The sequence below is a fragment of the Manacus candei genome, unplaced genomic scaffold (genome assembly GCF_025592945.1).
Source record: "Manacus candei isolate 608988 ecotype Guabito, Panama unplaced genomic scaffold, ASM2559294v1 h1tg000037l, whole genome shotgun sequence".
In the NCBI taxonomy this organism is placed as follows: Eukaryota; Metazoa; Chordata; class Aves; order Passeriformes; family Pipridae; genus Manacus; species Manacus candei.
Window position 1 is genome coordinate 12,969,776 of NW_026138085.1, and position 21,875 is coordinate 12,991,650.

The window sequence follows — 21,875 nt, forward strand, 5'->3', positions numbered from 1 at the left end:
AGAATTGGGCATAGCAGAGACTTTTGGTGGCTCCATCTGGCTGAAAGAACATGGGATCACTGTGAGTGAGCTCTACCAGTTGACAAGGTGATCAGTGCAGCTGGATTGGGTTTGAAGAATTCCTACAGGGGCTGGGGACCTCCCATGTGTGCTATGGGGCAAGGCAGAAAACCTCCAGGTTTGGGGAGTGGAGTGTAAGAGAAATAGGGGCCGGTACTTCAAGCTGCTGCAAAGCGACATGGGGAAATGGTACCACACGAGAGGGCAGCTTGTCCCCACCTTCCTCAGTCCACACCTGGGTTTGTCCCGGTGGAGGACATGGATGTCCCGCAAGATGCTCACTGCAAGATGGGTTTGCTGTCAGCTCTTCCCAGAGCCCCAGGTCTGGAGCAGCATATGGTGACTAGAGACCAGTGAGAAACAGGCTCATGTCCCCAGCCTGCCTGTGGTGCCATCCCAGTCCTCTGCCAGGCTGGGCACATGTCACAGCATTTGCCTGCCATGGAGGTGCCACTGGGCCACGTGTGTGCCTCCATGCTGGGTTCTGTCCTCCCCACTGGCAGGTCTGCTCCAGTTTTCCCCATCCCGTGGCAGGAGGCTGTGAGGGATTTCATAGAATCCTAGAATGGTTTGAGTGGGAAGGGACCTTAAAGATCATCTAGTTCCAACTCCCTGCTGTGGGAAGGTACACTTCCCATTAGATCAGGTTTCTCCAAGCACCATCCAACCTGGCCTTGAACAATTCCAGGGCTGGGGCATCCATAGCTTCCTGTCAGCTGCTCTGGGCCCCAGGAATAGCCGCTCCTCAGCTTGCCCCACACCACTGCAGCAGGACAGCTCCCAGTGATCACCACCTCCAGCTGCTTGGGATGGGGCTACAAGCAGTGGGGGGCTTGGCAGCACCCACAGGGCAGGAGGATGGTGAGGCCCACCAGTGCATCTCCTAGAAGCAGTCTGCCACTGAGGACAGGCCTAATTCTAATTCCTTGCCTAATTCCCTGCCGCTGAGACAGGCGTTAATCGCTGCTCCAGTTGTGGATGCTGCCAGGTGGCAGTTGTCATCTGGAAAGTCCCTGCCGCTCCCTGGCAGGCAGGTCATCCAAACCGGAGATCAGCCTGGATCACTCATGGTATGAGCATTAGTCTGAGGTTGAGACAGTTTCGGGTATGGGCTACCCCCTTCTCCTTTCAAAATGCGTCCCCTCAGCCCCCTCCTGCTCACCAGCACCCGGCTGCCTTGGCTGGGGGAAGAGCACTTTGGGGTGCTCCTGTTGTGCCCCCAGGCAGCACCTGAGCTCCAGCTGGCACTGGGACCTTCTCAGCTGCTGTTCTACTCCACATTATGGAGCTGGCATCAGGGGGGACAGTTCTGATAAGTTGTGCTGTGATTCACAACAGCTGCTTTATCCCCCCAGGAGATGAGTGAGACCTGGAGCCAGGATCCTGCCCAACTGTCCCCAGGCCAGACCTCAGCAAGGGGGAGGCCTTAGGCCACCCGCAAGTGCAAGGAACTGGAAAAGCAAATAGCGGGCTGCTTGCAGATGATTCGTCTCCTTGGACTTTGCTCCCAGCCCGGCACATGCCTGGCTGTTCCCTGTGCCTGATTCAGGAAGCCACGCTGTTGGCAGCTGGTTTTTCCGGCTGAGCCGGAGGGCAGAGCAGGTCCCTGCCTGGCTCCTGGGGCTCATCCCCACAATGCTGCCCAAATTTCCCCACAGCTGCAGGTTAAGGTGTTTGGAGGTGCAGACGGTGCCCCTCCCCAACAGCACCAACAAGACTTTATGCCCCACAAAAATACCATATGTTGAGCAGGATGTCCTGGTGACAGTGTCCAGGCATGGTGTGGATGCTCCTGGGCTGGGTCTCCATCCTTCCTGGGATGCAGCAACCAGTGGTTGCCACCTCCTCCGCTACTCCCATGCCCTGCAAGGGTGAGAGCCAGCCCTGAGTAGGGCTGCTGGTGATGCCTCCTCGTGTGACACTTCTCATGGCCGTGAGTCACCCCGACATGTTCACCCCCATCAGGGCTGGAGGGGGAAGTGCCTTTACCTGGGACACTTGTTGGCTGGCTGGTGAGCAGCGAGGCAGCGCTGCCTTCACCAGCACAGCACCCCAGACCCCCACAGGGTTGGGACCAGGGGAGTGTGGCACTGTCTGGAGCCAGAGGAAGGTGACACTGTGCTCCACTGCCTTGCAGGGATGCCCGGCTGGGAGATAGGTGACTGAACAGCAGGCATGGAAGGGAGAGGACCCTACCGCATCTACGACCCTGGTGGGGGCTCAGAGGAGAATGGATCCACGGCCTTGGAGCGCCTGGTGGAGGAGAACGCCCGGCTGAAGGAGAAGATGCAGGGGATCAAGTCTATTGGTAACTGCTGCATGCCAGGGGGATGAGGTTTGCCTTTGGGGCAGCCCAGCCTGTGCCCACCAAGCCTGGGGTTTTCTTGCTCAGTTGAGAAGGGTGCTGGTAGAAGTGGTGGGTCTTGGCACTGGGGCAGCAGTAAAGCTCTCCCTGTCCTGGGGGTTGAGCAGGATGCCTGAGCTTTTTCACATGAAGGTGCAGGGGGAACAAGGGTTTTGCTGAACTTCTATGGTGCTTTACAGTGGGATAAATAACTGGGAAGAAAAGGCAAGTACTGGAGCTAAGTCAGCTTCTTGGAGTTCACAGGTGCCGGGATCTGTTCTGCTTTTGATGAAAACCCCCACCTCCTCCAAGCTCTTGTGGGTCAGAGGCTTTTCCCAGGTGCTGCTCAAAGACCCTGGTATTGGGTGCTCTCTGCCAGCAGGGACATGCCAGTGTGGAAATGCTCCAACCTAGTTGGGCTACCCCCTTTCTTGTCCTTGACCGCCTTCCCCCCACCCCCAGTTTTGCTTTCGGTCTCGTGACCCAGCTTCCCCTTTCAAGTCCTGCTTCTGCAGCCAAATTTCCACCTGCCTCGTGATTCCTGTTGTGTCACCATGCCCTTACCTGTGACCAGCTTCTGCTGGTGTGGCAGCAACCACCCAGGGTAGGGGGAGGATTGCATTGCTGGTGACAAACCCCAGAGTGGGCAGGCTGGACCCCTTGAGACACCACTGAGGCTTAAATTCACTTCTTCTGGGAAGTGGAAGAGACCTCTAAGAGACATGGTGCTGCCCTTCTGCCTCCTCTGTGTGTCATCATGGGGATTTCTGAAGTCAGTGAGCCACTGATACAGCTTTGCCATTGGATTTGTCCCAGAAAAGTTGTTTCTGGGTGAAGAAGGACTATTCTGGGCACTGCTCCACCCGAATAGGGTGTTTGGTGCTGGTGGATGGGGCTGCTGCAGGGCAGACACTTGGAGAAGGAGGCTGAGCATTCTGCTGTTGCCCACAACAGGAGAGCTTCTGGAGGAGTCCCAGGTCGAGGCATCCAAGCTGCGGCAGAAGGCGGAGGACCTTGTGAAAGACAACAAAATGTTGATGGCATCATCTTCCTTGGAGGACTTGGTGAAAACTGGAGGTAGGAGATGTGAGGCTCATGGGGGAGGAATAACCCAATGGCTCAGAATCCTGGGCTTGGGGGAAAGGAAAGGGTGTGCAGGAGACTTTTATGAAGGTCCCTTGCAGCCCTGTCATCTCTAGAGTGCATCAAAGCACTGCCATCCTCCCTTCCAGGAGGAGGTTTCTGTCCCATCTCCATAGCTGGGGTAAAAACCATCCATTGGTGCCTGACCTCGCAGGGGTCTGCATCCCAGGTGAGGAGAAGCCCTCCTCTCCAAAACTTTCGTGGCTACATCCTCTCTTTTCTCTGCAGCTGTCGGCCCTGATCCCAGCTTCAGACAGGCAGCCCCGGGCAGCGCCCAGACGGACATGGAAGTACGGAAATCACCTCCAAGTGTGAGTCTGGTGAATGTGGGAGCTGGTGCTGGCATGGCTGGAGGGAGGGACTCTCCATCTAGTTAAAGCAAAAGGAGGCAGCCTTTAGCCTCTAGAAACAGGGATAAACCTGAAACAGTCAGCTTCTCTGCTGTACTCCTGATGGTCTTCTCGTGGTGGATATCCTGGGCTGCCATTCCCCAGGGAGCCCTGACCTGACTGCCTCCTCTTGCAGGGATCCTCCTCGGAGTTCGAGGTCGTCACTGTCGAAGCACAGGGGTTTCCCCAGGAGAGCAGGAGAGCGGTGAGTGCCCCTGGTGCCTGTGGGACTTGGGGAGCCGAGCCAGTCGGTGTGGTAGTGCCAGGGGTTTGGGGGTGTGCAGGCAGGCAGCACTGTGCCCCAGCAGGCACAGGCAGGGCTGACAGACCCATGTCAAGGCAGCCCTTAGGGAAACCACAAAGGAGGGATAAACTTGACAGGAGTGCCCAAGAACAAGTGGCCTGACTGGACTGCCTGGGCACAGGGCCAGTGAAGCAGCCCCAGACAGATGGGGCCCTGGTGTCTGCAGATGTCACACAACAGTGGCAGGAAGGGCTGTGACAACCCAGTGATGCTTGGATGTTCACCTGATACCCACACCAGATGGGAGCATTGGGTCTCCAAGCCCCATCATTGCTGACAGAGTGTGCTCTAGCCAGGGCATCTCTGTGTGCTCCATTTGCTGCCACCTGAATGTCCCCCTCTGGTTGTCACTGCCCTGTCCTGTCCCACTCTGGCTTTTTGTGTGTGCTGGAAGGGAGAGGAGGAGGGATGGGGAGCCCAGGAGGGATGAACATCAGCTTGCACCACATGGTACCAGTACGAGATTGTGCTCTCATTGAACATCCCTGTTCACATTGGCCAGAGAGGCCCTAGGAGGGGTTGAGTCTCATTGGACACTCCTGGGGTACAGCCATGGGGTGATGGAGAATGTGATGGCATCTGCCTGGCAATCAGATTCCAGTGCTTGAGCCAAGTCCTAGTCCTGTGCTCACAGGTGGCCTTCCCAGCACTCCAGCTGGGCTTGGGTCCTCACTGCTTCCCCTTGCCAGCCAGTACGGGCGGGAAGAGCTGGCCATGCTATACTCCACACACACCCTCCCATGGCTGTTTCAGGGCTGTAAACCCCAGGGTCAGGGTGCTGGGGACACACTGAGCTCCTGGCCCCGTATGGTGCCACCCAGGGCATTCCCACAGGCAGCAGGTGAGTCAGCAGGGCCAGGAGCAGAGCAGGCAAAGGTGTGGCAGCGCATCCTCACCTCCTCCCAGCAGTGCTGTGTGTGCCAACTGGGCTCTGTTGTGCTGACAGTGTCTCCCAGGCAATGGAGGAGTTAACCAGCCACACCAGGGGAGCACAAACCTCTTGGGGACACCCCCCATGCGTGGGCAGGGGTACGCCCTGGCACTGATGGGTGCACCCTGATCTGGGCTTTCCCAGCTACTGTTTAAATCCCGTGCATCACCCTCTTGGCTGCCAATTGCCAAAGAGCTCAGGTTCATGTTGCCTGATGTGCCACAGCAGCAGGGGAGCACCGAGGGAGAACAGGAGGAAGGAGAAAATGGGGATTGGGTAAGACCACCTTTTCCAGCACAGCCCAGGGCATACAGGGAGAGGACAGTCTCAAGAGCTGGGATTTCTAGTCTTGGTGCTGATGGGGAGACCTCAGGTGGAGAAGAGAGCAGGGGTGGAGATGCCGCTGTTGCTATCAGCGAATCAAGAGTGTGTGGTCTGCTCAGACTACCAAGGGGCACAGGAAATCCATGGCCTGGGAAAGCTGCTGCCCTAATGTCCTCCCTGCACTTGGGGTCTTGGTGTCCCATGTCCAGCAGCTGGGAATCAGACCCTTACAAAGCTGGCAGTTTTTCAGCATACTGAAGGCTTATTGCAGGTCCAGCTGCCCAGCACAGCCCAGGGTGGGAGGTGAGGATGACTTTTGCCCCAGGAGGGAACTTTGCAGTGTTCCTTAATCTGGTCTGACTGCACTTCATCCCATTCCCAGGACTTGGAGCAGCCCCTGAACGAGGATGCCAACCTGCTGCCCCAGCTGCAGCAGCTGGAGAACACGCTGAGCGGCTGCGCCAAGGAGGCCAGCAAGGACCAGGTCTTCGTGCGCATGGGCTACATGGCCTCCGAGCTCAAGCGCTTGGCCTCCAAGGTGCACAAGAACGAGCAGAGAACGTCGTTCCTGCAGGTGAGCAAGGGCTGGCCTGGCTCTTCATGGGGGTTTTCCCGCTTTTGTTTTTTCCCGCCAATCCCCTCCTGTCCACCCTGAGGTGGACACCCACCTTCATGCCCGGGTTTGGCGGGAGGCGGGTGGCCCAGCAGGCTCCTGGGGCTGGCCACATCCTCATGCTGCCAGTGTTCACCCTCCAGACTCTGTGTGAGACGCTGCACAGTGAGAACAAGGAACTGCGCACCAAGCTGGAGCGGGACCTGGAGCAGAGAAACCAGGCTCTGGAAAAGCTCAGGTGAGGGTGGGTGGTGTGGAGGGGGACAGGGCTGCCCTGGGAGCTTCTTCCCACTTACCCATCCTCTCTGCCTGCAGGTGTGAGAACCAGGAGCTCCGGAGGATGGTGACACTGAGCAGCCAGGACAGTGGGAAGAGGGAAGCTGCCGAGCAGCAGCAGGTGAGGAGGCAGCATCGCCTTGGAGAGGGCTGGGAAGGAGGCAGGGAGCCCGCTGACACATCAGCAAAGGTGGCCTCGTCTTACTCAAGCCCCCAGTTCGTCCCAGTATGACTAGCAAGACTTCTCAGGGTCTCAAGGGGATGGGAGAGGCCGTGGGAGGGGAACTGGCTCGAGTTTAGCCGGCCTTGGGCAGCCTCCACAAAAGCCCTGAGGGTCCCCCCGTGCGCGTCCAGCAGAGCGGGGCCATGGTGGAGAAGGCGCCGGGCAGAGAAGAGCTGGAAGCCAAGGAAAAGAAGGTGAAGATCCTGGAGCACCAGCGCAGGGAGGTGAGGACCAGGCTGGGAGGGAGGCACAGGGCTGGGATGGGATGGCACCAAGAGACTGGGGCAGGGCTGCAGAGCCACAGGGAAGCACTGCTGGAGCTGAGATCTCCATCCAGCTGGTCCCCGAGGTGCTTTCATCACAGGATTCTGCTGGGGACTGTCACAGCTGGCTTGGAGCAGGGTTTGGGCTCCTGTTCAGCCATCCCTCTCTCCCTGCAGCTGCTGGAGGTCAATAAACAGTGGGATCAGCATTTCCGCGCCATGAAGCAGAAGTACGAGCAGAAGGTAGGGCTGGTGCTCGGGGACCACATCTCTGCTGGGTGCTGGGTGGGAGGACTCAGAGGAAACAGGGCGCAGGGGAATATTTGGGGGCTGCCTGCGCCCCCTTTCCCCCCACTGTGGGTCCTTCCAGGCCAACATCCCCACTCTCCCCTGGCAGGTCACGGACCTGCACCAGGAGCTGGCCGAGGCCCGCAGGGCACTGACCGAGCTGGAGGCGGAGCGGGAGCAAAAGCAACGGGATTTTGACCGCAAGCTGCTCCTGGCCAAGTCCCGCATTGAAACAGAAGAGGTGAGTCCCTTGGGAAGAGTGACAGGGAGCTGACAGCCCTATTACCCTGAGCTGGCTGATCTCCCTCCCATGCCCGGTCCTGCAGGCAGAGAAGGAGAGGCTGTCCATGGAGGTGAGAGACCTGCAGCAGAGGATGCGGTTCTTGCAGGAGCAGCTGGCTCCGGTCACCAGGCAGCGGGAATACCAGGAAAAGGAGATCCAGAGGCTAAACAAGGTGGGTGCAGGGCACAACCCCTCACTGCAAAATGTCTTTTATGTTCTCTGGTCTCTTCACCTCTCTCAAATCCCAAACTGACCCTGATCAAACCACTCTTGCCCAGGCAGAGGCTTGTGCCAGATGAGGCTCACCCTGGGCCCCTCTGGGCTCCCAGGAAAGGGGTTTCAAGGAGGGTCTGTTGTCCCTCATGCCCCTGCCCAGTTATACCCACTTCCCATGCTGGGCACATGCCCATGGTACTCCAGAGACATCCTGGGCACTGCACCTTGCTCTGACCCTGCTCCCTTCCCTTCCTCCTAGGCACTAGAAGAGGCCCTGAATGTCCAGGCCTCTCCACCACCCATCTTTGCCATGGAGCCAGCAGGGAAGCTGCCACAGCAGGAGCTACTGACCCAGAACGAGCTACTCAAGCAGCAGGTAGGGCAGGACACAGAGCCACTGGAGGCAGGGAAGGAGCTACATGTCCTGGATCTTCCCAGCAAAGAGCCCAGAGCTGCCTAGCAGCTGGGTGGGTGTCAGTGCTGTGGTGGTGGGGATTGGGGACCGAGCTCAGCATCTTCCAGGCATTCAGCTGGAAGGACCACAGCCATGGGCCATTGTGACAGCCCATGTACCTGGGGCTTGGCGTAGCTGATGGGGTCAAGGATGGCAAGTCAGTCACAGGGGTGCTTTGGGGAGGTGTCTGCCCTCAGCCTGGTGCACACACATTCCTCCCTCTTGCCAGGTGAAAATTTTTGAGGAAGACTTCCAACGGGAGCGGAGTGACAGAGAGAGGATGAATGAGGAGAAGGAAGAGCTGAAGCAGCAGCTGGAAAAGCTGCAGAAGCAGTTGGTCCTCTCCAACAACCAGGTGATTAGTGCTGGCTGCCACCAGCAGCATTTCCAGGAGCCCCATGTAATCCCTGTGTGTGTTGGAAGTGCTCAACCCCAGTGCCACAGCCCCCATGCCCACCTCAGAGCAGGGGCTGGGTGTCACAGCCGCACTCTGGAAGCCCTGTGTCTGCCCTGGGTATGTCAGAGGTTCTTGTCCCCAGTGTCACAGTCCCCTGTACCTAAGAGCACCTAAGAGTAGGGGCTGAGGGAGGACAGGAGAGCAGAGGGGTGGTTTTTCTGCTGGGTGTCACTGCCAGAGCATCTCCTTTCACTCATCACAGAGACATGGGGGTGGCAGGGTTAGCTGTGCACTAACTCTCCTTTCTCCCAGCTGCGAGCCTCCAAAGACGACTGCCAGAGGGAGAAGGAGGAGAAGGAGAAGTTGAAGAAGCTGCTGAAACAGCACAAACAGGTGGGGATGGGAAGAAACCCTTCTTAGGCAAAGGGAGTGGGGGCTACAGGCCTGGCACCTCTGAGCCAGGTGATGGTGGTGGTGGTGGTGGACTGCCCTCAGGATCTCTGCATCATCTATCCTGGCTCCTCACAGGCTTCTGGAGAGAGACTGCACCCCGAGCCAGTGCCAGGGCCGCTGGGCCCTTCCTGCCCCATGTACCAGTACCAGTACAGTCCCCCCATGGCTCACCCCATGTACCACGGCTTCGATGAGTGGCAGCAGGTCCGATACCCGCCAGCCATGCCGGGCGAGCACACGCCGGGACAGAACTTCCAGCATTTTCCCCCGGTGAGCGTCTACCTGTGCCAGCACGAGGGGGAGCAGAGGGGCCATGTGAGTGGGTCTGGGGCTCGCTGCTGAATGAGCAGCTCCTCTAGGGCCCCTGAGTCACAGAGCAGGGAGCTGAGCACATGTGTCCTGTTGGCATCTGACTGCTCAGCTCCTTTCCTCCTTCTCCTCCTCCTCACACCCTGGCAATCAATCAGGGAGTGCAGCCTCATGATTCACATGCCTGGTAATTCACTGTTTCTGTTCCATCTCCTCCCACAGCCCGAGTACCCTTGGCGCCCACCCTGTGCCATGGTTCGCAGCCAGAACGCCCAAGCAGTGGCTGGGGTGAAACCAGTCCCCAAGGACTTGGGTAAGGCTCAAACCCCTGGTGTGGGGGTGCCCCTGTCCTTCACCTTGAACCCCTGGGTGCTTGGCTGAAGACTTGGGGGAGGGATGGGGGCTTATCTTTCCAGGCAGTGCCCATTTCCCCTCAGTCCCCCTCTCATCAGCTGAGGGGGTGATTATGCCATGGGGTTGGTCCCTGGTGCATCCCCGGCAGCATCCCCACAGCACCTGAAGTTGGGCTGAGCCCCAAAAGCTCACGGGATTGTGGCAGTTGGTGCTTGGGAATAGCAGCTGTGCCATGGCTGCCATCCCTCCTGTGGGGCTTGTCTGGGCATGAAGAGCTGCACTTACCCCCTGCCACCCCTGTCTTGTGTTCCAGAACAGGCAGGTCCTGGACTGCCCTAACGCCAAGGACCGGCCGCGCTCCGACACCACTGGAAGAGGAGTAGGGTGTGTGTGTGTGCCCATGTGTGTGTATCCAGGAGCTTCCTCCAGCTGCTGATCCCTGTGTGTGGACATGTGGTGCACGTGGCTGCACTCATGACCTGGATTGGCTCGGCAGAGCATCCCCCCAAAGAAATCATGAAGGAGGGACTGGAGGGGCCATCGTGGTGGCGGCCAGTGCAGGGTCAGTCCCCTGCAGCCTTCCCCTTCCCCCCCGAGATGTCAGGCCTGGCATCTCTGTAGAACTGAGCCAGGTCTTCGGGGAAGAGGAGCCAGCGTTTCCCAGGAGCGTGCCAGGAGCTGCCCCGGTCCAGGGGCTTGGGTTCAGCCCCTGGAGGAGCGGGTGACAACGAGGACTCTCCCGACAGTGGGAGGTCCCACTCTCACAGGCAGATGCCGGCCACAGCCATGGCCCGGCCTGAGCCTGGTTGGTGTCTTTGTATTTATTTAAGGACTGAAGTGTGGCTGAGTCTCTCTGCTTTTATCCCGAAAGCTGCTTCCTCTGGGGCAGCCTCTGCATGGGGACAGGGAGGGATGCCAGGGCTGCTGGTCCCCAGGTGCTCTAGGTCACAGGGCCATAGTGAGTACAAGGGGTCCCCAACCCTTGCATGGGCCCCCCAGGATCTATTGCCCCAAGTCCATGCCCCCCTATCTCCCTCTGGGTGCTGAGCTCAGCCCCTCACCCTTCCCTCTCCTGCCCCCCACCTCTGCCAGGGCAGGGAGGCCTCGACTGTCCCGTCTGCCTCTCCATGCAGTAGTGTCTTGGGGACAGTCTTTCACATTGCACAGCAAATCTTGCTCCAGAAAACAGGTCTGGAGGGGAAAAAACAAACACAACCCTTTGTGTAACACAACCCTATTTGTGTAAGCATGGCTGTCACGTGTGTGACAGCAGGAGGCACTGGCCCAGCATGCTCCTCACTGGAGGCTGTCCCTGGTCCCACCTGCAGCCCCTTTTGCCCACCTCTACATCCTGTCCCCTTTCTCTTCTCAAATGCTGGACTGTGATGACAAATCCTTGTTTGCAGTTGCCCAGGGAAAAAAAATGGAGTTTCTCCAGTTAGGAGCTGCTCCCCCCAGGCTGGCTGATGTGCCCTCCCCACTCTTCCCCCTCTACCCCAGCCAAGGAGTGGGGCTGTGCGTTTGCAGAGCCTTTATTTGGTGTTTCTATGGTGGGGGGCGAGGGATCAGCTGCCCCTGACTGGGAGAGCAGCACGTCTGTGCACCAGAACCACGGGCAGCTTGAATGCACTGAAGAGCTGCTCCATGCTTGGCAGGATCAGGCCAGGCCCACCCCACACTGGGGGCTTTCGGGCTGAGCCTTCATGGAGACGTGGTCTTCTGCTCCAGGGGCAGCCGGCCCCTGCATCCTCCCACTGCCTGGGATGGTGGGGTGGAGGAGTGCAAGCTGGAGGCCAGGAGACGTCACCACCAGGGGTGGAGGTGGGACATGGGGTTATTGGAAATGTCCCACTCCCATTGCTGAGGTCTCTGACACAGGGTGGGCCAGCCCAGCATCCTGGCTGGGGTGTGACAGAGATGGCAGCAATGGAAGGGGACAGCATTTAGCTCTGGCTGCCAGGGAACATCCTGGGAAGGAATGGATGGGGAAGCAGCCAGGGGGGATGCCAGTCCTCATACCAGCTCTACTTGTACTGCTTCTCCTGCCGCTGCCTCAGGTAGGCCACGATGTCGTTCTTCACAACCCCGATGTTGGCACGATGGTACCAGCGCATGACAGGCACGCCATCAGGCCCCACCAGGAACTTCTCGAAGTTCCACTTGATGTCATGGATCCGCAGAGGCTCCCAGAAGAGTTTGTTGGGGTTCCCAAAGTTCTCTGTCACCGGGGGACAGGCGTTCTGCAATTGAAGGCCATTGCATCACTGCCTTGCCCCTCCAAAAACCAACCTGGGTGCTGCCCCCTCACCCCCCCTTGCCACGGCACCCACCTTCAGGAAGGTGAAGACCTTCTGCTCCTTGGCCCCATTCACGTCCCCCTTCTGGAAGAGCTGGAAATTGGGTTCAAAGCCGCCTCCTGGTCGGACATACCTGCAAGGGGAGAGTGGGCAGGAGGTTGTGCAATGGACAGCTCTGGATGTTGCACAAGGGGTGGTGAGGGGACCCCAAAACTCCTTGTTTTGGGGGCCATAGCCCCAGGCTGGGAGGGAGGTCACAGCCAGCAGGAGCTGCAGCCTATGCACCCACCACCTAGCTGGGGACCCCAGAACAGCTGAGGTGCACCACAGCTCCCACCACAGTACTCACTTCAGAGCAGGGAGGATCTCTGAGTTCTGGCCAGGTTCCTGCTTCCCAAATTGGTTGGAGGGGAAGCCAAGGACCACAAGCCCCTGGTCTCTCAGCTCATTTTGTAGTGCATTCAGTTCTGCATGCAAGCAGAGCCAGGGGTGGGTTAGCAGGGGACCAGGCATACCCCTAAACCTGCACCCACCTCCCTCGGAACATATCCCTTCCTCCAGCTCCCTGAAGCAGAACAGGCCACAGGGACGTGCCAAAGGCTGCATCCCTAGGTGACACCACCCGCTCCTGGGCTGCCTGCCCTGACCCCGAGGTGTGTGTGCCCTGCAGGGCTCTTACCAACATATTGCAGGGTCAGGCCTCAGTACGTGGCCACATTGACGAAGAGCACCATCTTCCCCCTGTACCTCTCAAAGGGGATGAACTCGTCCCCATCGATGGTCATGGCCCCATAGTTGTAGATGGTGTCATTCACGGAGTTGTAGCAATCCACCTGGGGCGAGGAGCATCCCATGGGAGCAGGCTGGGGGGCTGCCTGCCACCCCATTCCCCATCCCCACAGGCACCAGAGCAGCAGGCCCAGCCCTGGCACTGGCTGTGAGTGCAGCTGCCAGCGTTGTGTCTGTCCCCTGTCCCAAATACTGCTGGCAGCAGCCAGGCTCCAGCGTGCCAAGGTCACAGTGATGGGACAGGCTGGCTTGCTCATGCAGATGCACACATGTGTTCACACATGTGCAAGCCCGGGCAGCGGGCCCGACTCCAGCTGGGGGAATGTTTACTGGCCAGGGAGCGGCAGGAAGGGGAGAGGCTGGAAAACAGTGAGGTCGGCCCCAGTCTCCTGGGCCGTGGGCGAGTGAGCAGGACCCAGCACCTCCCCACGCCTCTGGGGAGCAGGGGCAGTGCAGGGGGATCAGGGTGGCACTGGAAAGGGCAGGGCTGGAGCAGCCCCTGCATGCGGGCCACAGGGGTTAACTCGGGGGAGCCCATCTCCTGTCCCCCACCAGGGAACTGAGGCACAGCCAAGTGCACGGAGGGGTTATTTTGGGAGCTGGCAGGAGGTGAAGTCACCGGGGCTGTGCCCAGGGAGTGAATGCTCCGTGGGGCTGTGGGGTCCCAGCGGGCAGGGTGGAGAGCCTGGCTGGGGGGGTGACAGTCACCCCTGTCCCCTGCCCGCTGGGCTGTAGGGACACGGCGGCTTCCACACCCTCCAAAAACAGGGGAACCCCCTGGATGATGTGCATGGAAGAAAATCCCCATGGTCTTCCCCTGGGGAGGTCAGAGGAGGGGGTGTCATAGGGCGACCGTGCCCCACTCCTGCCCCGGGGAGCCCTGCAGAGAGCCTTGGGGACAGGCGGGTCCCCAGGGTGTCACACAGCCCCCCTTCACCCCCCTCACAGGCCCCGTGGGGGTGCCCCCCGCCTCTTACCTTCTCCCTTTGCTCACTCCACCCCGGCTGGACGAGCCCAGCCAAGAAAAGGGGCAAAATCCAGGCGCTGCGGGAGCAGCCCCCCATGGTGGGGCGCAGGGTGAGGGGTGCTGGCACCCCTCTGACAGCCCGGGGCCAGCGGCGGGGACCAGCGCTGCTGTCGCCTGCTGTCACCTCCGAGCCCGGCGGCCAAGAAATAGCTGCGGGGCTGCGGCGGGGGAGCCAATGGCCGGGGGGGGCCGGGCCGGGGCCGCGTTAACCGTGTGGGCTCTGGGACGGACACACGGACACACAGACGGACACTGCCCGGGGGTGGCACCACGGCCTGGCAGGGACCGGGGGCACCCACGGGAACACGGGGCAGCGGCATGTGCAGAGGGTTTATGCAACAAGTTATCCGAGCCGAGATAAATCCGCAAGTTGGGAGGGGAAGTGCCGGGGGGACGGGGAGTGGGGGGAGAGAGGGGATGGGAGATGGAGAGGGGCCGGGGGGCAGAGGGAGCGCGGGGGGGAGAGAAGTGTCGCGGCGAAGAGGTGCCCCGTCCTGCGCAGGGCACCCAGCCAAGGTGACATTTCCCCCCCAGTGGGGTGCTGGCACCCCAGGAGCAGGGACTAAACACCCCCAGCAGCATCCCGGGGAGGTCGGGCTGGGGGTCGGGGGGGGAGTGTCCCCCAGTGGTTGCAACTGCAGAGCTGGGGAAAGTTGATCCTGCTTCTCTCCCTGGTGCCCAGTAAATTAGAGTATTGTTGGAAGCAGCCCTGGAGGAAGGTTCCTCCTGGGGGGGGCTGTTCTGGGGCTCGGGGGCTGTGGCTCCACGCTGACCCTGCTGCGGTCAAGGGCAGGGCACCACTGTCCCTTAGCCCTTGGTGTCCCCAGGGACAGGAGTTTCCAGGGTCCTGTTTGCATAGGCAAGGAACGCAAATGTTTACCCTGGGCTGTCTCCAAGGAAAATATCCCTGGTGAGGTGTAAATTCCTTGAAATCCCCCAACAAAACCATTTGATGGGAGAATTAACTGGATAGGAAACTGTGGTTTGGGGTGGGGGCTGGTGTGGGATGCAGGGCAGGATGGGGTGGCAGTGGGTGAGCCCTGGGGGGACCAGGAGTGGCAGTAGGAGGTTTGGCTTTACAAAAAAGCAGAGCCACGATGGTGTCAGCGAGCCAGCTGCTGGAGATGCCACGAGGGAAGGGGAGTGAGGACGTGGGTTAAGAGGAGGCTGGGAGCAATCTCCCAATACATGTTTTTCACCGGAAGGAACACCATGTCCTTGGAAAGGCTGATATTGTCTGGCTCCAAATGCAGCCTCAGATGATGTGGGAGGGCTGGGAGTGGGGTGCATCCTTCAGGCACCCAGGGAACCTGTGGAGTAGGGCAGCTGTGGGTTCCTCCGCCACTGGCAGCATTCCCAAAAGCTTTAAACCTGCACTGCTACTGGAGAAGTGCCTTAGCCCTGCCCTGGCATGGGGTGTGGAGTGTTTCCCCAGGTTCAGACAAACCCCCAAGATCCTCATCTGCTGCCTGGAGATTGCCCAGAGCCCATCACAAGGTGCCAACAGCCAGGCTGGCCACAGGGATGCTCCAGTTGACCCTCATGGATGTGGGGGAGTGAGGCAGCTCTTTGCCAAAACCGGGGAACCTGTAGGAGCCATTATTAGGGGTTTGACCCTCCCCAGCCACCTCCCAGGCTCTGGGTAGATTTTGGGCCACAGGGCCAGGGGGCTCAGCTCCTGGCCAACAAGCTGCTTGCACCTCTCTGCATCCTGCAGCCCACAGGGACCAATGTGAGCCTGGCATAGTGCCCTGCTCCCCAGCCAGCTCACACTGCTGAGCCTGACCAGGGCTTGAGCCACCTCCTGGGACAGAGCTGGGACAGACCTGAGGAGCTGTTCGGGGCTGTGCTCCCTGCTCCACTAGCTCCCACCATGGGAACAGCCACCCACTTCTAGTTATGTCCCCTAATTGCCTGCACAGGGCTTTGGTGGCTTTCTCCTGGTTAATAAGGACTTGGTGGCTGGGGGAACAGTGTGGCTTGTGCAGTGGTGGCACCATGTGGTTGTGTCCCTTCCGTGTGTCCCTGATCCCTGCCATGCACAGGGAAAGGCTGAGCTACTTCAGAACTGAGTTTTCCTGAAACCAAAATAAAAATAAGGGACCTCTTTCTCCAAGTCCCCTCTCCTTGGGTGCTGGTGCCAAATCATCCTTGGTGGAGGTGGGGGATGGAGGAGTACTTAATGAGCCACAGCCAATGGACACCCTCTCTGTCACTGAGCTTCCACAGCAGCCTGGGTATGTCACCCAGTGTCCCCACCATGCTCTGCCTTGCCATGCCCAGGCTGCATGGCAGAGCTGAGGGTGCCAGGGGCTCCAGCAACACCATCTGAGGGCAGTGTGTCACTCTACCCTGCAGGACTGGGGTCCCCCACCCCCAGTGGCAGGCGGGCTGGCCGGGCTGACCCTCGAAAGAACCTCCTTCCCTGGTTGTTTTTCCACCAGAGCTGGGCAGGAGCCAGCCCCCGCCTGCTGCAGATGTTTGGCAGGAGTTCGGGGCGAGAGGCCAGGCACTTCCAGCCCCGTGGCCACCACACTGCTGCTGCCACCAGCCTCCCTGGCTGTCCCCGAGCTGCGTGCCAGGGGCTGCAGAGACCTTGTGCCAGGCTGCAGGGTCACAGCTGAGCACAGAAAGCGTGAAAGCAGAGGTGGGGACCATGTACTGCTGCTGACTGAACTTGTCCCAGAACTGACCAAGCAGTTTCTGCCATATAGAGTGACAGGCCAGCAGTGTGCCAGGGTGGTAGCGGTGAGCTTGAGCAGCAGCAGGCAGCACTGCCCTGGCTCACAGCAGTGCAGCTTCCCTTTGGCAGCCTGACATGGCATCAGTCCCAGGGCAGCCTCTGAACTTTTGTTCTAGGTGTGCAATGGGAGGCAAAAGCAGAACAAGCTCTGCCAGGCGAGAGGCCCCAGATCTTTGGGCACGAGGCCTCCACACGCTGCCAGCCCGCAGCTCGCCCAGCCCTCGCCACCCTGCCCCAGCCCATGTGCTCCCGCACGCTGCCCTGGTTCTGTGGCAGCCTCCCTGCTGGGCATGGTGCCCAGCACCTTTTGGAGTAAGGACCCCCCTCCCTGAGTGCTCTCGCAGCCCCCCAGGCTTTGGTCCGGTTGCTGCCCCCTCCCCATTGCCATCCCTTCCTCTTCCAGGGTAAGATTTGTCCCCCTGCAGAAATGCCACTGACTCAATTTCCCCCCCTTCCCACTGCAAAGGGGGACTGTCCAAAGGCAAGGTGAGAGCCAAAATCCCCCATCCCCTGCTCCCTGCCAGGGTTACCCCATCCTCGTCCCCCAGCAGCAGCCCCCATGAGCCAGCAGCCAGCTCCTGCCACACTCCAGTACCTCTAGGAAAGTATCCCAGTGGGTGCTGAATCACCTCAGTGCCTGCATCGTGCCTGCTTGCCACAGTGTCTGCTTCTCAAAAGGCAGGAAAAGGCTTTTTTCTTGGCAAAAAACCACATAAACACTGCCTCTGAGCTCCAGCACTGTTCAGGCACTGAAGCCAGGGCTGCAGAAGGATTTGCTTATCTTACTCCATCCTGGAGGAGGAATTTCCAACTCAAATGTGTTGGAAATTCAGTCTATATCCATTCTCCCCTATCTCCATTTAAAAAATGTCCTGGCTTCTCCCTGCTTTCCCCCAGCTGCCATTTCACTTCGTGTTTGTTGTTGTTACAGGCAAACCCCTCTTTCCAAGGCCTTTCCTGGAAATGTTTGCCACGGACTTGAAACTTTCCAGAAAACTCATACCATGAAAGGAAACCTCTCACATCCCTTGGCTGCTCCAAGGGGCACACGGAGGTGGGAGCAGGCACCGGGCATGGTTACATGGACGGGGAGGGGGGGGGAGGTGTTTCATGCTTTCCCTCGTGTTTTACTCCAAACCAGGCTTCCTTCTCAAACCATTCCAATGTTTGTGGCTTCTTCCCTATTCCTCTCATAGCGAAGCTGCTCAGCTCACGTTCCTGGTGCCAGATGCCGCTGGCCATCCCCACAGTGTCCCCAGGGAAGCAATGCTGGGGTGGGGCACGGTGGTGGGGGGGAAGCAGAGCTGGGGCTGTTCCCACCCTGCACGTCCGTAATGTCTTCCAGCTGCTGCCGCACCGTGCCAGCACGGGAGGGAGAGAGGAGGAACAACAGGAAAATAACTCTGGTTATTTGCCTCAAATTCTGCAACTTGAGAGGGAAAGGGAGAGTCAACAGCTCAAAACAGAAATTTGTTTCTGGGCTGGGCAAGGAATACACGTCCCTTTCCTCCCGGCACAACCACAGCCCGTGGCTGCAGCACAGGCATTTCCTCTGCTCACAGGGGTCTGTGCTGGGCTCCCTTCCTGGGGTGGGAGGTGTTTGCCCAAGGTCCTACTTCCCCGGGAATCGCCTGCCCCTCTAGCCCCAACCCATATCAGATGCCAGCTGCCATGGATCAAGCCACACAAGATGAGACAGGATTTGAACACTGCAGGGCTGTTTGCTCTTTCCAGCAGAGAAAATGGGATTTGAACAATTCCCACCAGCACCACCGTAGTGTTTCCCCACATCCCTGACTCATCCTGTTACTTGAGACCTCTCCTGCCATGAGTCACCAGGACACCGTTTCAGCCCCAGGACTGCTCCTGCCCCACTGACCCCGGCACGAGGCTGGTGTGGGGAAAGCGATGCTGGTCACCAGAGTGGGAGGAAAGCAGCCATCACCGCTGTCAGAAAGTCCTGAGGGATCCTTCCTGCTGTCTGACAACCATTGCCCAATTGAAGTTTGCCCTCCCAGAGCGTGGGGCTGGGCTGGCACTGTGCCTTGCATAGGGCTGCGGCCTCCAGGCTCCATGGCCAGACAGAACCCCAGCACCTTGAGCCAAAACAGTGCAGGTCTCTGTGCAGGAGCACAGAGAGGGCTTCTGGAGAGGCTGCAAAGTATCTCAAATCCTGTGCACAGGCACCCAGACACCACCCGTGGTGTGAACAGAGCCACACGACATGCTCATGTGTAGGTTAAAAGTCCATTTATTTCATAACAAAGAGCAGTGCAAGAACTTACATGATCCCCTGCCACTGACTGGGCACAAAGCTGCTTCTCCCACTTTACCTGCCCAGGTGAGAGGTGCACAGACCCCCCAGTGGGGCCGGTGTGTTGGGTGAACAGTGAGGGCTCTCGCTATCGGGAGTGGGGAGCACAGCCAGCGTGCAGGCAGACAGGCTGGCAGGAGCTGCACACACTCCTCTGCCCCGCGAGACCCAGAGGAACCAAGAGCCCCATAAGATTTTCCTACAATTTCAGCAGATAATGGATAGAGGAGAAGCCAGTGCCAGCTGCACGTCTGCTGTGCAGCCAGGACGGGCTCTGTCACCGATGCTTTCAGCCAAGCCTTCAAACTTGCAACCAGAAGCCACATCCATCTTGCTTTGACCCTTTTTTCCAAACACCCTGAGAGCTGGGACTCCAAAGAAGAAATAACTTTGTCGGACATTTCCACTCCTTGCTGCTTGCCTGGAAGGAGATGGGAACACCAGTGAAGGCAAGACTAGCCTTCCTGCCTCATGGCAGCAAGTTGTTTCTAGCTGGACACATCCACAAAGTCATCCATTCTGCTCTCCCGCTGCCGCCTGTGCTGCCACCTCCCCCGTGGTCCCCGTGAGCTCGGTGGGCAACAGGAGGCAGTGAGTTCACCCAGCGAGAGCCTGGTGCCAGCACAGGGGCAGGCATCCGAGTGCTGGCCCACCCCGGCTCCTGCCTGTCTCTCCAGCTCTCAGGGTGCCCCACTGGGCTCTGCGGGGTCCCTGGCACAGGGTCCCATGGCCGCAGCCCCCTGCCCGGCCGTGCCCCAGTGCCCACACCTCACACGATGCCGTTGCGCGTGGGGTGAGTTCGCACGCGGTAGATGATGACGGCAGTGGCCGGGCAGAGCACCAGCGCCGTCATCACCAGGATGGTGGCCAGGATGATCAAGACGATGACCCAGACGTCCAGGATGTGCTTGGGAAGGGTGGCAGGACCTGTGAGTTCCAGGAGGTCCATCCTGCAAGGGAGAGGCAGGGGGGTGATGGGGCAGCCCCCTCCATCCCTCCCACAGCCAGAACCCCTGCGCTGCTCTGAGCAACCCGCTGCTCTCTCCAAGCTGTGGCCAGGTCCTGCTTTCACCTTGGGCTCCTCTGAGAGCCTTTGGTAAAGGCTCCTTCAATTAGCCCCAGGATTTACAGCGTGCTTTGAAAGCACTGGATGAAAGCCTAGAGAAAAACTTCCGTATTAATTGCTACCGTTGTTAAAGGAGCTGAAAAAGCAAAACCATAACAGGGCATCCCGCTGGTCACTCACCGGTGGGTCATCGCGTGGGGAAATGGTGGGGTCAGGTCAGCCAGAGCCCCCCTCCCTCCTGGGGAGCCTCCTCTGTGTGTGTCCCCACACCTGTACTCCGTGCTGGGTCACGGAGTTAACAGCTCAATGGGGCGGAGGGGCCAGAGAGCGGGGAACCCCCTCCACAGGGACCGCGGCTGCGCCCCCGTCCTGCTCCTGTACCCTGGGGGTGGGGGACACGATGCCGTGGAGAAGAGGCGTCAGCTGCCTGTGCCCTGCCTGTCCTGCCTGTGCCCTGCCTGTCCTGCCTGTGCCCTGCCTGTGCCCTGCCCGCCCTGCCCTTGCCCTGCCCGTCCTACTTGCCCTGCCGATGCCCTGCCTCTCCTCCCTGCCCTGCCTGCCCCCTGCATGCCCTGCCCATCCTACCTACCCGCATCCCCTTACCTGCGGCGCTGCCCGGCTCCGACTCGGGCTCCGGCTCCGGCGAGAAGCGACGGCAGCTGCGGATCCCGTCGGGGGAGGAAGACTCCGCCTGGCCCCGCCCGGCCCGCGCGGGGCGGCAGGGAAGGGGAAGGGGAAGGGGAAGGAAAAAAAGGAAGGAGAAGGGAGGGGAGGGCAGTCAGGACATTTTTTCTCACCAGGCTAAAGCAAGGTCACATTCCACCTCATCCCAGCCAGGACGGAGTCCCACCGGGGGAGACCATCTGGAGCCGAACCCGAAGGTGTCAGGTCGGCACCGTGGGAACATTTAACTTCTTAGCCCTTAACAAAGGGTTCTCCCCTGCCCCATCCTGCTCCTGCCACAGCAGGGCTCACAGGTCTCACCTGCCCCCGAGGCCCGGGGGAGGCGCTCCCCAGGGATCCGGGCAGGGTGATTTACAGAGACAGGGAACAGCGTTTCCACTGCCCACTGGAACATTCCGCTCCATCCGTGATGCCGAATGGCGAAAGCAGAGGTGGGATGCTCTGATTTTCCTGCTGGGACACCAGCTCAGTGTCACACACAGTGGGACCTATGCACTGCATCCTTCACTCCTGCTTCTTCCCAGGGAAACCTGCTGGATTCCCAGTGGTGGAAACCCCCTACCCACATGCTCTCAGACCCCCCTGGCCTTCAGGCACCTTCCCGGGCCCACAGCACAGTCAGAGAGCCTCCTCCCTGCCTTCCCAGCTGCTGCTGTTGGATAAAGAGCACGTGGGGTTTTTATCTCGAGCTGTGGCAGATCCTCATGGACAGGGGTTTCCTCTGGAGCTGCCAGTGGTGGGCAGAGGGCAGGGACTGACTCCAGGTGCTGTGCAGGGATGAACACAGGGGTGGGAATGAGGGATCCATGCCACAGTCCAGGCTGCGACTGGTGCTTGGTCGGGGTATCCAAGAGCAAACTGGGGGTGGTTTGCTGATGGAAGCTCTGCCCACACAGCACAGCATCCACAGACTTCACGCTTTCCTGCTGATCCCACGACATGGGAATGTTTGTTCTTGTCAGGACCCCGTCTTAGCAGCCATGAGACTGAAGAGAAACCACCTTTGGGATGTGGAATATTCAGCACTGCATCCAGCTCTGGGGGCCCCAGCATAGGAAGGATGTGGAGCTGCTGGAGTGAGTTCAGAGGCGGCCGCAAAGATGCTCCATGGGCTGGAGCCCCTCTGCCCTGGAGACAGGCTGGGAGAGCTGGGGGTGTTCACTTGGAGAACAGAAGGCTCTGGAAAGACCTTAGAGCCCCTTCCAGTGCCTAAAGGGGCCGCAAGAGAGCTGGAGAGGGACTTTGGACAAGGGACGGAGGGACGAGAAAAGGGGGAACGGCTTCCCACTGTCAGAGGGTAGGATTAGATGGAATATTGAGAAGGAATTCTT

General features: G+C 59.5%; 3 protein-coding genes across 9 annotated transcripts in view; 1 reads left to right on the forward strand and 2 right to left on the reverse strand.

Moving 5' to 3' along the window:
• The window catches only part of TNIP1 (TNFAIP3 interacting protein 1), a 15,647-nt gene extending 5,181 nt beyond the window's left edge, over positions 1 to 10,466 (forward strand). For 2 of the 4 annotated variants that reach the window (XM_051794374.1, XM_051794373.1), the window contains exons 2-18: positions 2,198 to 2,368; positions 3,359 to 3,481; positions 3,776 to 3,858; positions 4,073 to 4,141; positions 5,878 to 6,069; positions 6,252 to 6,346; positions 6,424 to 6,505; positions 6,739 to 6,831; positions 7,048 to 7,113; positions 7,268 to 7,399; positions 7,485 to 7,613; positions 7,917 to 8,033; positions 8,341 to 8,466; positions 8,821 to 8,901; positions 9,037 to 9,231; positions 9,493 to 9,583; positions 9,938 to 10,466. In XM_051794374.1, the coding sequence (XP_051650334.1) occupies positions 2,236 to 2,368; positions 3,359 to 3,481; positions 3,776 to 3,858; positions 4,073 to 4,141; positions 5,878 to 6,069; positions 6,252 to 6,346; positions 6,424 to 6,505; positions 6,739 to 6,831; positions 7,048 to 7,113; positions 7,268 to 7,399; positions 7,485 to 7,613; positions 7,917 to 8,033; positions 8,341 to 8,466; positions 8,821 to 8,901; positions 9,037 to 9,231; positions 9,493 to 9,583; positions 9,938 to 9,963 (1,833 nt within the window). In that variant the 5' untranslated portion in view covers positions 2,198 to 2,235 and the 3' untranslated portion in view covers positions 9,964 to 10,466. The remainder of the gene's footprint in view (positions 1 to 2,197; positions 2,369 to 3,358; positions 3,482 to 3,775; positions 3,859 to 4,072; positions 4,142 to 5,877; positions 6,070 to 6,251; positions 6,347 to 6,423; positions 6,506 to 6,738; positions 6,832 to 7,047; positions 7,114 to 7,267; positions 7,400 to 7,484; positions 7,614 to 7,916; positions 8,034 to 8,340; positions 8,467 to 8,820; positions 8,902 to 9,036; positions 9,232 to 9,492; positions 9,584 to 9,937) is intronic. The other 2 variants (XM_051794375.1, XM_051794376.1) reach the window with 2 other exon arrangements.
• Positions 10,467 to 11,140: 674 nt separating this feature from the next.
• On the reverse strand, positions 11,141 to 13,882 carry GPX3 (glutathione peroxidase 3). 2 transcript variants are annotated; one of them, XM_051794388.1, is made up of 6 exons: positions 13,688 to 13,882; positions 12,601 to 12,754; positions 12,271 to 12,388; positions 11,955 to 12,054; positions 11,644 to 11,864; positions 11,141 to 11,410 (listed from the first exon to the last, which is right to left on the reverse strand). In XM_051794388.1, the coding sequence occupies exons 1-5, from the start codon at positions 13,772 to 13,774 to the stop codon at positions 11,649 to 11,651; spliced, it is 675 nt and encodes a 224-aa protein (XP_051650348.1). In that variant the 5' UTR covers positions 13,775 to 13,882; the 3' UTR covers positions 11,141 to 11,410; positions 11,644 to 11,648. The 2 variants fall into 2 exon arrangements, with proteins under 2 accessions (XP_051650348.1, XP_051650346.1); XM_051794386.1 differs by having other exon boundaries at positions 11,141 to 11,864.
• A 4,831-nt stretch (positions 13,883 to 18,713) lies between these two features.
• Positions 18,714 to 20,953, reverse strand: SMIM3 (small integral membrane protein 3). 3 transcript variants are annotated; one of them, XM_051794390.1, is made up of 4 exons: positions 20,845 to 20,953; positions 20,464 to 20,551; positions 19,563 to 19,744; positions 18,714 to 19,215 (listed from the first exon to the last, which is right to left on the reverse strand). In XM_051794390.1, exons 1-3 carry the CDS (start codon positions 20,936 to 20,938, stop codon positions 19,564 to 19,566), a joined length of 363 nt encoding a protein of 120 aa, XP_051650350.1. In that variant the 5' UTR covers positions 20,939 to 20,953; the 3' UTR covers positions 18,714 to 19,215; position 19,563. The 3 variants fall into 3 exon arrangements, with proteins under 3 accessions (XP_051650350.1, XP_051650352.1, XP_051650351.1); XM_051794392.1 differs by having other exon boundaries at positions 20,464 to 20,905; XM_051794391.1 differs by lacking the exons at positions 20,464 to 20,551; positions 20,845 to 20,953 and adding an exon at positions 20,041 to 20,326.
• Between the last annotated feature and the right edge of the window lie 922 nt (positions 20,954 to 21,875).

Coding starts and splice junctions, on each gene's coding strand:
- SMIM3 (XM_051794390.1), bottom strand. CDS start 20,938: ATGTTCCAGTGGGCAGTGGAAACGCTGTTCCCTGTCTCTGTAAATCAC. Junction 20,552..20,844: donor CCCCCGGGCCTCGGGGGCAG/GTGAGACCTGTG, acceptor GGGCGGGGCCAG/GCGGAGTCTTCCTCCCCCGA. Junction 19,745..20,463: donor GGAGCCGGGCAGCGCCGCAG/GTAAGGGGATGC, acceptor TCTCCCTTGCAG/GATGGACCTCCTGGAACTCA.